Source organism: Herpailurus yagouaroundi, unplaced genomic scaffold (genome assembly GCF_014898765.1).
Source record: "Herpailurus yagouaroundi ecotype Mexico unplaced genomic scaffold, PumYag 267, whole genome shotgun sequence".
NCBI lineage: Eukaryota > Metazoa > Chordata > Mammalia > Carnivora > Felidae > Herpailurus > Herpailurus yagouaroundi.
The window spans coordinates 1,214,379-1,226,576 of record NW_024412484.1 but is presented as its reverse complement, the minus strand read 5'-3'; the positions used below and the strand labels follow the sequence as shown (position 1 = coordinate 1,226,576).

The window sequence follows — 12,198 nt, the reverse complement described above, 5'->3', positions numbered from 1 at the left end:
CTGAGCGCCGCGCGGGCTGCGCGCGGGGGCCGCGGCCGGGAGGCGGGGACACGGCCGGGCGGCGGCCGACGCAATCTGCCCAGGAAATGGGTGGATTTTTCCTCTCCGCTCCGGCTCCCCGCCGCCCCCTGGCTGCTGGCAGCGAGGCCTGCAAACCCCAGTCGCCAAGGGGTTGAGATGGGTGTTCAAGGAGGAGATCCGACCACCGCCCCCAAGTCCTAAAATCGCGGCGGCCTTAGCGTCCAGACTGGTGGCGCCGCTGCTCCCTCCCGGCGGCCGGACGGACTGAGCGAGGCCTGGGCACCCCTTTGGGACCCCCGCTGGCCACCGCATCGCGCGCTCAGCCCTCGCCCTCGCTGCCCTGGAACTACTTGGGGGGTGGAGGCTCCAAGCTCCCTGCCAACCCGGCCGCCCCGCACTGGAACCCAGCCGGGAAGGGGTCTCCAGCCCCAGCGCGGGGAGGGGAGGGGTGAGGAAAAGGGTGGAAGGGGGAAGGCTTGGGGGGATGGGGGGGGGGGGGGGGGGGGGGCGGGTCCTCAAGGCCTCGGGGAGGAAAGGAGCCTCCTGGCAGATGCAGCACCCACCAGTGTGGGCCCCTGGGTTGGGGTGGGAGGGGTCCGAGGGCAGGGCAGGAGCTGCGTTTAGGTTTGGGCTCAGGCATCTGGACAGGAGAGCTGAAGGTGCCCCGCCCATGAGGCGTGTGGAGCTGGGCAGGGCCTTGGGGTGTGTGGTTGGGGGCAAGAGAGGAGCCCCAGTCCTGGGGCCCAAGTGGAGGGTCAGGGCAGCCTGACCTAAGTCCCCAGCCCTCCGCGGCATCACGGCAGGACACGCGCACGTCTCCGAGGCACGGGGCTGACTGGGTCGAACACCTGAACGCGGCTTTAGCATTTGCAGGAGCCTTTAGGGGATGAAGGGTCCGTCCGTCCTCAGTCCCTCCCACTAAGGGTCCCGGAAGTTTGGGCAGCATCCCCCAGGTCACTCACCACACTCTTTTCTGCCCGGGTGAAAATAAATCCCCCTTCCTGCACCAGGATTGGAAGGATCCGGCCTTCCCGGGGGCCACCGAAGATGCACACCACCTTCCCAGGGCGTCTGTCTCTGTTCCATGCCCTTCGGGAGAGGGGACCATGACAGCCAGGATGGTCCTGGCCCGAGTGTCGGGTGTCCGGTGTGAGACCCCACGAAGGGTTTCCTGATTTGTTTTCCCCAGAGGCACCAGGGAGTGCAGGTGGCCGGTTCCAACCGTTGGGGAAGGGCGCCACCTCCCAGTGTGAGCCGGTACTGCAGGCTCCGCGGCGAGCCCGCCCGCCCCATGCAGGTCACACCAGGCCACACATTCACGCGACTACCGGAGCTCAGCCTCCTTCCCCTGCCAGCACGTGACCAGCAGATTCAGGGCCGCGAGCCACGCTGCCCAGATCACTCGCGCTCAAATCCCACTGCGGGCAGTGGCCGCTCCCTTGGCGGAAAGAATCTCCAGTCGAGCCCAACCCAGTCTACAGAACTCTCGGGCCGTGCATCTAGAAGCGGCAAGGGCTTGGATACAGCCGGCCGTGCAGCCCGGGACAGGAGCGACACCAACACGGGAGCCGATTCCTGGACACTCGCCGTGGCCGGGCACCGAGCGTGAATGAAAACTCTCTTATTACTAGTGGCCAACACGCTGCTGCCAGAGAGAGGCGTCTCGGACGAGCCGCTCAGCACGGAGAACGCAGACTCAGGGCAGGCGGCCTGGGTTTGAGCCCTGGCTCTGCCACCAGCTGTGAGGGGTTGGGCTTGCTGTGCCTCAGTTTGCCCATCTGGGAAACGGGCCCGCTAACAGTAATAGTGACCTCTCTCTCCGGGGTACCGTGAAGACGGAGCGCGTTAGTGCGGGAGCGGGTTTGGCGCCCGGTAACGGTGCCTTTCCCGGTCACCCCGCCTGGCAGGAGACAGCACGCACTCGGGAGGCCCCTCCGCTGAGTGACCAGGGCTCAAGTGCATGGCAGGGCTGGGACTCGTGCCCCCGGGGACCCCTGCCGCTCCTCATGACAGCTGCTGCTGTTGATAAGGACGCACAAGTGCTCAGAAGGTATTGCTGGACACGAAAGTAATCCCCCCCGACCAGAGCCCCATTTGAGGAGGATGAGGGTCCAGATGGGCAGATAGAATTAAAAAAAGGAAGCAAAGGAAGTTTGAAGGGCACCACGTCCGTCGGGCTCCTCAGCTGAGAAACCCAAGACCAGGTAGTTTGCGACGACGGGGCCGACGCTGCTCCGGGGAACTCGGGAGGCGGGAGGACCCCGGGCCCCACGAGCTGCTTCGGCTCCACCCGCCCGGGACCCCCTCCGACCCTCGACCCTCCTCGACCCTCCGCGCACGGGCACTGGGGGCCGGCCTGGGGACGTGAGCCCTGCAGCCATACTGGGGAGCTGGGAGCGTTTGTGGCGTCCCCTGAGGCGTGGCTGGGAGGCCGTCTTTGTAAACATCGGGCTCTGGGTGACTCCCACGGGGTTTGCCAACGGTGGACGGTGCCTCGGTTCTGCTACAGCTGCCTGGGAGCCGAGCCGACCCTGGAATTCAGAGAATTTGAGCAGGACTTGGGGCGACAGCTGGCTCGCACCCAGCCTGACGCCTGTCAGTCCCTCCTCACCACCTCTGCATCCCTTTCTGTGTTTATAAAGGCGCAAACAGAGGCACCATACACATCCCTCCCTCCCAGAGGGCGTGTGTAGACAGAACAGGGGTGTGTGGTGGGTATAGCCCTGCTCCTGACCCACAGTGAGCCTGCACCCCTGCCGCCCTGCCCTGCACCCTTGCTGCCCTGTCCTGCACCACTGAGGCCCTGCCCTGCCCTACACCCCATGCCCTGCCCTACAGCCCTGTTGCCCTGCACCCCTATGCCCTACCCTGCACCCCTTCCACCCTGCCCTGCCTCCCTGCCCTGCACCCCTGCTGCCATGCCCTGCACCCCTGCCACCCTGCACCACTGATGCCCTGCCCTTTCCTACACCCCTATGCCCTGCCCTGCACCATTGCCACCTTGTCCTGCACCCCTGCGACCCTGCCCTGCACCCCTATGCCCTGCCCTGTACCCCTGTGCCCTGCCCTGTACCCCTATGCCCTGTCCTGCACCCCTTCCACCCTGCCCTGCACCCCTGCCGCCCTGCTCTGCACCCCTGCTGCCCTGTCCTGCACCATTGAGGCCCTGCCCTGCCCTACACCCCATGCCCTGCCCTACACCCCTGTTGTCCTGCACCCTTATGCCCTACCCTGCACCCCTTCCACCCTGCCCTGCCTCCCTGCCCTGCACCCCTGCTGCCACGCCCTGCACCCTTGCCGCCCTGCCCTTTCCTACACCCTTATGCCCTGCCCTGCACCATTGCCACCTTGTCCTGCACCCCTGCGACCCTGCCCTGCACCCCTATGCCCTGCCCTGTACCCCTGTGCCCTGCCCTGTACCCCTATGCCCTGTCCTGCACCCCTTCCACCCTGCCCTGCACCCCTGCCGCCCTGCCCTGCACCCCTATGCCCTTCCCTGCACTGCTGCTCTGACAAGCTGGACGTTGGAGGTAAGTCACTTCTGACTCCTCTAATCCCAAACCAAAGTCCTCTCCAGGGACTGGAATCCATGAGCCAGTAGGAGAGACTCTTGCTTTTAATGCATTTGAAAGGGTCATCCGAGAAGCCTTGAGCAAGTGTAATTTGATTTAGGAGGCCACACAGTATTTCCGAAAGCAAACTGTGCATTGTTGAAGAGTGAGGCATTTGGATTAAAGGATCCGTGGCGTCGGCCAACCCCAAATGTTCCTGAGGAGGAACTTAAATCCCAATTTCCACACGGCTTCCCTGGAAGCAAGGGCTCACTTGCGCTCACCACTCTCAATAGCCACCGTAACACTAACTGAGCAGGTGCTGTGCCCCAGACGCCCTCACGCCAGCTGCATCATGTCCCTTGATCCTCGCGGCCGCCCATGGGCGATGCTCTTGCTGCGTCAGGCTCGGGAAGACGGCAAGACCTTCAAGGTCATGTGGGGAGCCGGCCGTTCCCAGGACCAAGCTCAAAAACGTGGCGCACCTCTGCCTGTCAGACGTCACGGGGTCCGTCTGCTCCGGCCGCTATGACAAAACACTGCTGACTGGCAGCTTATGACGGCAGGCATTTGCCACTCGTGGTATGGTCCAGCCCTGGGAGGTCCTGCCTCCCGGCTTGTGGCCCGCGAGGAGGCACGACGTCGGAGCATCTCCGTTCTACAGACAGAGCACGGGTCCCCAGAGTAGGGACTCGCTCAGGTCTGGGCCTTGGCAAAGGGACAACCCCAAAGAGCAAAGTTTGGATGCCCTTTTGCTGTGGAAAAGCATGTGCATTTTCCCAGGGCGCCTGGGTGGCTCAGTTAAATGGTGGACTCCTGGTTTTGGCTCGGGTCAAGATCTCACGGTTCGTGGGATCGAGCCCCCGTGTCGGGCTCTGCACAGCGAGGAGCCTGCTTGGGATTCTCTTTCCCTCTGTCTCTCTCTCTCTCTGCCCCTCCCCAGCTGGCACTTGCTCTAGCTCAAAATAAATAAACATTTAAAAAAAACAAATTTTTTTTTTTAATGTTTATTTATTCTCGAGAAACAGAGACAGAGCATGAGCAGGGGAGGGGCAGAGAGAGAGGGAGACACCGAATCGGAAGCGGGCTCCAGGCTCGGAGCTGTCAGCACAGAGCCCGACGCGGGGCTCGAACTCACCGGCCGTGAGATCATGACCTGAGCCAAAGTCGGACGCTCAACCGACTGAGCCCCCCAGGCGCCCCAATAGATAAAGTTTTTTGAAGAAGCATGCATATTTTTCTGAAGCTATCCGCACGTAGCCGGGGTGGAGGAGAGAGGGAGGGCAGACGGAAATGGGAGAGGGTTAGGGGGGCCGGGTGGGGCTACTCTGCTCCCCCACCCTGTGTGTGCCCTTTCCATCACTCTCCTGCTGGGAAAGAACATTTCTGCAACAGCGAAAGGTCTGGTCTGGAGCCGGGCACCTTGGGAAGTTTGTTAGCCCGGCTGCAGAGCAGAGAGCTGACCCATCCTGCTGCAAAGCCTCCTCCCGGGTCCCTTCCTTCCGCCGTCCATGCAAGTGGGCTCGAGGTCCTGCGGAGCTGAGACTCACGGTGTCTATTCCAACCCCCCGGGAAAGAGCAGCCACTTCCCCATGGGACAGTGCTCTGTGACCCGCAGCTGTCACCAGGGCCGCTTCTTCCCTCAGCCACGACGCCCCCTTCTAGCCCTCAGTCCCGATTCTTTGTCCTTCAGAGAGCTGACCGTTTGTGGCCCCTCCCCGCGGCCCCCCACACCCTCTGCTCCTCCTCTGGAAAGTTCCATGCTGCTTTCATAAACGTTGCCTCAGACTGGCTTGCATCCAGACCGGGAGGCCACGGCCACGTGTCCTCTCAGTTGCCCAGCGGAAATGGGGTCCGCTTCTGGGAGTGGCGCTTTGGAGACCCCGGACGGGACGGCCCTGAGGGCAGGTCGCCCTCTGAGCTGAGCTCGTGGGTTTTGGGGGCCCCGCAGACATTACTGCTTCCTTTCGCCCATTAAGGGAAGTCACCATAACTGACTGAGGAGAGCAGTCTGGTTTCTGCTGAATTTAAGTCATTGATCCGGACACGGGTTCACGGATTCCAACATGGCTCAGAAGGCCAGGTCTGCAGGACCAGGGTGCTGCCCGATGCCCCTCCCTCCCAGAGCACACGCTCCGCCCCCGGCCCCGCCTCCAACAGATTAGGACTCTGCCTGATGGGCGGGGGCCTCCACCTCAGAAACCTTCCCAGCCAGCTCTACCAAAGGGAGGTGTCCTGTCTGGAGAAATCGAGTACCTGGATGCCACGTCCGTCCAGCTCGCTCGCTTGCGCCTGACTCTGCCCCTAGGCAGGGAACGGGAACTTTCCTGCACCTGGCGGGGCCGGCGCTCGGGGACTCATGTCTGAGAGCCGCGGATGGTTTCTGAAAGCCTGCCTGTTTCTTCTCCGGGACCTTGTTCGCTGTCAGATTTAGCACCGACACCCTGCGGTGCTGAGTCCGCTACTGATAATGTTTATAAATATACCTCGGCTTCCTCTCCGACCCTCAGACACCCAAACCATCACTGAGAGCCAGAGGGAGTAACTTCGTGTCCTTCCGGAACCACCCATGAGAGCCATTTTGCACACTAGAGGAGTCACTGCCGTCAAGTCCAAGCTCCCGGAGGGCGTCGCGCCGGCTCCCTAAACCCCTAAACCCGCAGGACCTGAGGGAGATGCTCTCTGTGAGCGCCACGCCCCGCGCATCTGAATGGGGATGGAGCCAGGAGATGCGCCTCAGGGAGGCCACCCACTCTCCTCCTGGCCACCAGAGTGTAGGTGTCGTTAAACCGCGCACAAGGAGCACACAGGCCAAACCCCTGTGGCCAGGATCAGAGCAAGCGGGTTGGAAAGCTCGCGTCTTCCAACACTGCCCGAGAGAGCTAAGACGGCAGCTTCACCCCAGTCACTTGGCAGGTGTCCCAGGACGGAACCTGGGCACAGAGGAAGGGGGAGCTGCGTTTGCCAGAAGACCCCGAGAGGGGCCTGGTCCCTCCTCCCCAGCGCTGTCTGAATCACGCCCAGAGCCGCACGGAGCTGAGTGTGTGTGTGTGTGTGTGTGTGTGTCCCTGCCCGCTTCCTGGGCTCAGCCGTCAAGCAGACGTAGAGCTCCCTCCCGGACCCCCATTTTGTCCCTGAGAGTGTGCACTCTCCCACGCCCGGCGGGTGGACATGGGGACTTGTTCGAGGCCACCCGCCCTTCGCGGTGGGAAGGGCTCCGCAAGGTCAGGGTCATGCCAGACGCTCCCGTGCCCTGCTGCCCCCCCCCCCCTTCTAAAAGCCAAGCTGGCAGGTGGGAGCAGGCAGCGCACGGGGCCCCGCCGCGGGAGACGCAGGAGACGACGGGCTGCCCAGGGGCGCTCCACGAAGCTCGGGGGTCTGGCGCGTCGGCCCCAGGCGCCTCCCTGCTGGCTGCTCTGTGGCACCGAGCCTCCCCTCCGCGGTACATGTGTTCACTCCATCTTAACAGAAACACGAGCTCGGGTGTCTCAGGCGTCAGACGGACCTGGGAGCACACGGAGGGGTCTGTCACTTACACACTGGGCCGCCAGACGGGCTGCGTCATCTCCCCCAGCCTCGGTTTCCTAACTCTGAGGGTGGGGATACGGCACGGGCTGCTGGCCTTGCCGCCTCCTGCTCCAGGCGACGCTCCTGGCGGGCAGCGTGGTGCAGGAACCCCCCCTTGCTGGTGTCAGCCCCTGTTCCTCGTGTGTGTGTGTGTGTGGGGGGGTCGCCCGAGAGGTGAAGGGACGGGTGTTTTCGGGTCCCACCTGCTGCCCCCTCCCTCAGCCCCAGTGGGAGCCACACTGGCCAGCGGAAGTGGCCCTGCCGTGGCAAGGACCCTCAGGCTGCCGGCTTCGGGGTACGCAGGGCGTCCTCGGTGCTTTTCTCCACCGCCGAAAATCGGTTCCTGTCCCTGTCAGCCCGGCTCACGGTTGCCATATGCGTCTAATTCAGTTTAGCTTGTAATTAGTTTTGTATTACTTTACACGGTGATGTTAATACTGATTACAGGGCCTGATAACTTTAGTAATAAATACAACCCAAGGCAGAAAATTACCTTTCTTTTTATCGGGGAAGGCTGAAGTCAGCGCGGGGAGGATCCTGCACATTGCTTTCGGACTTGAAGCAGCCATCAGCGAGGACGATCTACAACGTGATGCTCCCCCCCCACCCCCGGGTGTCACGGCGCCCTCCTGCCCGGAAGGCGGCCACTTGGGAATCCGGAGGGCTCCTCTCCGGTGGCCTACCAACCCGCCGGCCGCCTTACATGCCGTGTGTCGTGAACTGACCGGTTTGGGACGAGACCCCGGTGCTCCCGAACCCCCACCCCGCCTCCGCTCGCACTCCAGCGTCCAGGGCACCCATGGGGGAGTCCAGGTGAGTGGGGTCATCGGCCCAAGGTTAGTCTAGAGCAGGCCACACAACGGGGCTGTTGCAGTCTAGTTACATCGGCTCAGGGAGCGGGCTGGGTTTTCTACAGCGGGACCGGCGGGATCTCAGGAGGAGAGGACGGATTTGAAGTGATGGGTCCCGGTGGGATTCTGGGGGCTAACCCCCACGCCAGCTGCTCTGGGACACCCGCCCTGTCCGTCCACAGCACCCCCACCCCTCCCCAAAGGGGGCCGGGGTTTGCTCTCATCTGGGCTCCGGCTCCCGGCCCGGCCGTGCCAGCCACAGCGACAGCAGGCCACAAGGGCACCCTGCTCATTGTTCAGGGCCGGAAGGCCGTCACGGGTGTGCGCGTGGGGGGCTCGCGTCCTTAAGAAAGGCCAAGCCCGGCCTGGGGCTCGCGGTAACAACAGAAGCTCTGCGTCTCTGTTGCAACAAATCCCATTCCTCCTTGCCTTGGCCGGCCTCCGTGTAGCCCCTCCGCCCCCCTCCCCGCCTGCTCACGGCCAGACGCTCGCCCAGCCTCAGGACCGAGGCCGCCACCTTCCCCGACACTCAGCCCCGCTCCGACCCCAGAGCCCTGGGCCCACACGGTCTCCTGCCCCTTGCCAAGCCTCGGGTCCCACAAAGCCTGTCGGCCCAGACGCCAGACCACAGGGCTCGGACGCGTCCGCACCCTGAGCCCAGGTCTGACTGCGCTAAACCCGGCCAGCTGGCGTCCGAGAACAACACGAGACGGGGAGGGCGAGTTAGCGGCCGAGCAGGACAGGGTCTGTGTGAGGCCACCTCTTCCAGAGTCATCCGGTTACGAAAAGGCGGACGTGCAGGCTGAGAGGTTAAGAGCTTCCCTCAAGGTCACCTCGATGGCGCCTGGTGGGATTGGGGTACGAGCGCGGGCAGCTGGGGTCAAGGTCGTTGCTACAGAGCCCCCGCTCATTTCACACCTTCATATGCAGGCAGCATGCTTCTATCGGTGGACCAGGTAGGCCTGGAGCCCAGGAGGCCCCACAGCCTGACTCCCCCAAGAGGGAGGGGGCGGCTCCCCCGTGCCCCGCTGGGACACTCCCAAAATCCTTCCCAGGAAGCACGAAGCACCAGCCTTTCTTTGGAAATCACGGAATAAGGCCAAGAAAGGCCTGTCTGTCTGAGGACAAGCTTCACCTGGACCCACAGCCCTGGCACGTAGTAGGCCGTCCGTCACTGGTTGGCATTCGGTGGCGCGGCTCATCATCAGCGAGCTGTCGGGAAAACAGGTGGCTCGGCCACGCGCTCCTCTCCCCTGCCCGGCCGCGAGCACCCTTCAAGCAGCGCGGGTACCGGCCCCACGTTCCTGACTCGCTCCCGCTTCAACGCGGGCTAACCCGCGAACGCAGTGGCCCTGGAGCCCTGTGGGCACGTCCCTGGAAAGGCCTCGAAGGGGGGTGTGTGTGGCCATGGGGGCCACTTACAGAAAGTGGGAGAGAAACGGAGGCGGGGTGTGGGGGGGGGGGGAGACAGACACCTCGCGGCTCAGCCGCGGGTGCTCGGCCCGCCCTCTGTTGGCTTATCTCAGCCACTGACGAGTGCACTTGGCTTTGCTCATGACACCTGGCTGCCTAGGGCTGGGTTACTTTGGGATCAAGAGAGCAAGACTTCGGAGCGTGGTTGTGCTAGTAGCTCTCAGACTGACCGCGGCCCAGCCCTGGCCCACACCTGCTCCCCACTCCACTCCCCACCTCACAGGTTACTGGTGGCCACTCTCTGACCCTTCACAGGCTGGGAACAACCGGGAGCGAGCTTACCTGGTTGAGCCTTTGTTCTAAGATCCCGCCGGGATACGGGACGATGGGCCTCCCACAGGGGACTCTCTAACCTCCCAGGGAGGGAGGGGCCAGGCCTCCTGGCTGCACCGAGGGACACAGTCCCCTGAGACATCCCACAGCTCAGCCTCAGAAAACATCAGCCCCCCTGGCTGGCCCAGGGGAGGGCGCGGTCGTGGGGCGCTGGCCTGGGTCCTGAAGGGGACCCGGAAGCAGGAGGCGGAGGAGGCAGGTGTGCGTGCACAGGGCTTGGCTGACACCCCCCGGGGGCCGGAACCGGCAGCGTGGCCGGGCAGACGCCTTCGCCACCGAGACAGAGCTTCCAGCTGAAGTCGGACCGAAAGTTTCTTCCAAGAACAGGGGATCTTTACACAGACCTGAGGAGGAGACCTCTCGAGGAAAAGCCTGCGTGGTCTGGGAATGGAGACTCGGGGTGCCTGGAAGCGAGGAGGCCGTTAAGGCTCGGAGGGCGCTGGGGGCGGCCATTCTCTCTCCCCAAATGTCTAAATAAGGCACACGCTACTCACTACCTGCCTGGCTGCCCACGTGTGCTCCCGTCTGTGGAGTGTAATTGTGTGAGTGTGCACGTGCGTGCGCGTGTGCAACTGTCCGTGCTACACCAGCCTGGCCTCGGCCAGGCTCTCCCCACCGCCGAGGAAACTTCTCTCCCAGAGACCACGAGGCACCTCTCTAGGGGACCCGACCGCCCGATGGCACCGGGGCAGGGGTCTCTGAGGGCGGCTGGGACAGGACCCTCGCGACGCTGGGGTTGGAGCTGCGTCTCCCGGGCAGAGCCAGGGAGCCGGCAAGGGCTTCAAGGCAGAACAAGGGAAGACTGTTCCAGAGCCTTCTCTTCCGTGATCCTCCTCTTGCCCTCTGTTCTCTCTTTGTTTCCTCTTTTCTCCTGAGATGGAGGGAGGCGGAGGGAGGGAGGGAGGGTCAGGGGCCGCTGGGGGCTTGCGGCAAGGTGCTGGCGGCCCCGTCCGCCCCCGGGACCCGCAGCTCCAAAGGGCCAGTGTCTCCAGCTCCGAGCGTGGCACGGTGGCACCATCGAAAGGGCATTTTAATGTCACCCCCGAGCAGCCTGGCTCCCGAAGCTGGCAGCGTCTTCCCAGCACCCCGCTGCCAAGGAGACACCCCCATTCCAGCGCTCCCAGACAGCCCTCTCCTCCTCCCAGACCTGCCAGCTCCGAAACGGATTTTTAAGATGGAGAATACCAGCCAGAGATGGGCTTTCTATTGATACGTTGCTCGAGGGGGGGGGGGGCAAGCGAGCCCGCTTCAAACGCCCAGCGGTCCCCACACGCGCACACGGCCCTCACGCTTCACGCCGCGCATGTGGCCACAACCCCCCAAGCCTCCACACTGAGTGCACAATGCGCCCAGCCCTGCTCCCGCCGCCTGTCCTTCCCGGTCTGGCCTCGGAGGCACAATTGCCACCCCCTGCTCGGGGGGAGCCCCAAGGGCAGCATTACACCCAAAGGCTGAGACACAGGAGGCTCCAGAGTAGGGGGGTGGGGGTGGGGGGTGGGACTCAGAGCTTCGGCTGGAAATGCCAGGAGCTCGGACCCCCTGCTCTGTCTCCCCCGCCCAGGGTGCCACCATGCCGCCCTCTGAACTTCTCAGGGCGGTGGGAGGCTGGGGGTCCTAGGCGAGAGGGGCACCCCCTCCCCCCCGCGGAGCTGGGCCGGCGCTGGGGGTTCCGCGGGTGGGGGCGCACGGCGGCGGTCTCCGTCGGCCTGCACCCCTCCCTCCCAGCCGGGTGCGCGGCGCTCCGGCCCCCTCCCCACCCGGGCGCGGAGCTGGGAGCCGCTCCCCGACTTGGCCGGCCCCGCGCTGGGCGCGGACGCCGCGCTCCCTCGCTCGCAAGAAGGAAAATGGCGTTGGACGCACGTACTTGAGTGAGTTCGGTGCCCATCAGGACGAGGAAGAGGAGGCTGAGGAGCTTCCGGGCCGGTTGCATGTCTGGCTGCCACCGCCGCCGTCCTGGCATATGCAGGAGCCCCGGTGCTGGCGCCGGCGCTGCGTGGACGCGGACGCGGACGCGCTCCCGGCTCTGCTGGCCCCGCGCCTTCAGCACCCGGAGCCTCCGCTCTGCATGGCGAGCGCGTCCTGCGCGCTGTCCCCGCTGTCCCTGGGCGGGCGGGGCGCGGCCCTCCGCGGCCCCTCCTCCCGCGCTCCCCCCCACCCCCCCTCCCCGCACGGGCGCGCCTGGGCGGGGGGTGCCAAAAGTTTGCGAGGAAGGCGGCCGGGTGGCGCAGAGGGACCCGCGCGCCACGCTCGCGCGCGGGAGTGGGGAGGGCGGCGGCGGCGGGGAAGCAGGCTGGGACAGGATGTGACATCAAAAAGGCGGGGGAAATTTAACTCGGACAGAAGAGTCCATCCTGGCTGGCGGCAGCTGCGGGAGGCCCCGGACCCCCTGGGGTTGGGATGGG

The 12,198-nt window shown here is 64.5% G+C and overlaps 1 protein-coding gene across 3 annotated transcripts in view; it reads right to left on the bottom strand.

The window, feature by feature from the left end:
- Window positions 1-11,904, bottom strand: part of OLFM1 (olfactomedin 1) — a 37,388-nt gene extending 25,484 nt beyond the window's left edge. Inside the window, exon 1 of one of the 3 annotated variants that reach the window (XR_005786472.1) lies at window positions 11,661-11,899. Coding sequence is in view for 2 of the 3 variants with exons in the window: in XM_040461516.1 (XP_040317450.1) it covers window positions 11,661-11,756 (96 nt within the window). In the remaining variant the exon portion in view is untranslated. Of the gene's footprint in view, window positions 1-11,660 lie in introns of all 3 variants that reach the window. The other 2 variants (XM_040461516.1, XM_040461518.1) reach the window with 2 other exon arrangements.
- Window positions 11,905-12,198: the final 294 nt, after the last annotated feature.